Here is an 863-nt window from a genome sequence, read left to right as displayed (position 1 = left end):
ATTACAAGATTAATTACCAGAAATATACGTATACGCGCGGTATCGTCATATAGGCTAATATACGCGCAGTATCGTCATAGGCTAATATCTCGCGAACGATTTGAGTTACATTTCTAAAATTCTAGATACATATAAACACATGTCTTAGCTATGATTTCTGTGATTTTTGAGTTTATTGAAGCACGAATAGTGTAATTAATTACCAGAAATATACGTACGCGCGGTATCGTCATATAGGCTAATATACGCGCAGTATCGTCATAGGCTAATATCTCGCGAACGATTTGAGTTACATTTCTAAAATTCTAGGTACATATAAACACATGTCTTAGCTATGATTTCTGTGAAATTTGAGTTTATTGAAGCACGAATAGTTTAATGAATTACCAGAAATATATGTACGCGCGGTATCGTCATATAGGCTAATATACACACGGTATCGTCAGAGGCTAATATCTCGCGAACGATTTGAGTTACATTTCTAAAATTCTAGGTACATATAAACACATGTCTTAGCTATGATTTATGTAATTTTTGAGTTTATTGAAGCACGAATAGTGTAATTAATTACCAGAAATATACGTACGCGCGGTATCGTCATATAGGCTAGCTAATATACGCGCGGTATCGTCAGAGGCTAATATCTCGCGAACGATTTGAGTTACATTTCTAAAATTCTAGGTACATATAAACACATGTGTTAGCCATGATTTCTGTGAATTTTGAGTTTATTAAAGCACGATTAATTTAATTAATTACCAGAAATATACGTACGCGCGGTATCGATTATCCCGCGTCAGGTGCACTTCGCACCTGGTTACCACGCCAGCCGGCGTCGTGTGAAATACTGGTTGAACAACTGA

The 863-nt window shown here is 36.3% G+C and overlaps 1 protein-coding gene across 1 annotated transcript in view; it reads left to right on the top strand.

The window, feature by feature from the left end:
* LOC106810475 (chromosome transmission fidelity protein 18 homolog) overlaps positions 1-863 on the top strand; it is a 20,535-nt gene extending 19,672 nt beyond the window's left edge. The window contains exon 11 of the mRNA XM_014813853.1: positions 801-863. Within this exon, the coding sequence (XP_014669339.1) occupies positions 801-863 (63 nt within the window). The remainder of the gene's footprint in view (positions 1-800) is intronic.

Source organism: Priapulus caudatus, unplaced genomic scaffold (assembly GCF_000485595.1).
Source record: "Priapulus caudatus unplaced genomic scaffold, Priapulus_caudatus-5.0.1 Scaffold444, whole genome shotgun sequence".
Classification (NCBI taxonomy): Eukaryota; Metazoa; Priapulida; class Priapulimorpha; order Priapulimorphida; family Priapulidae; genus Priapulus; species Priapulus caudatus.
This window is presented reverse-complemented; position numbering and strand designations above follow the sequence as displayed.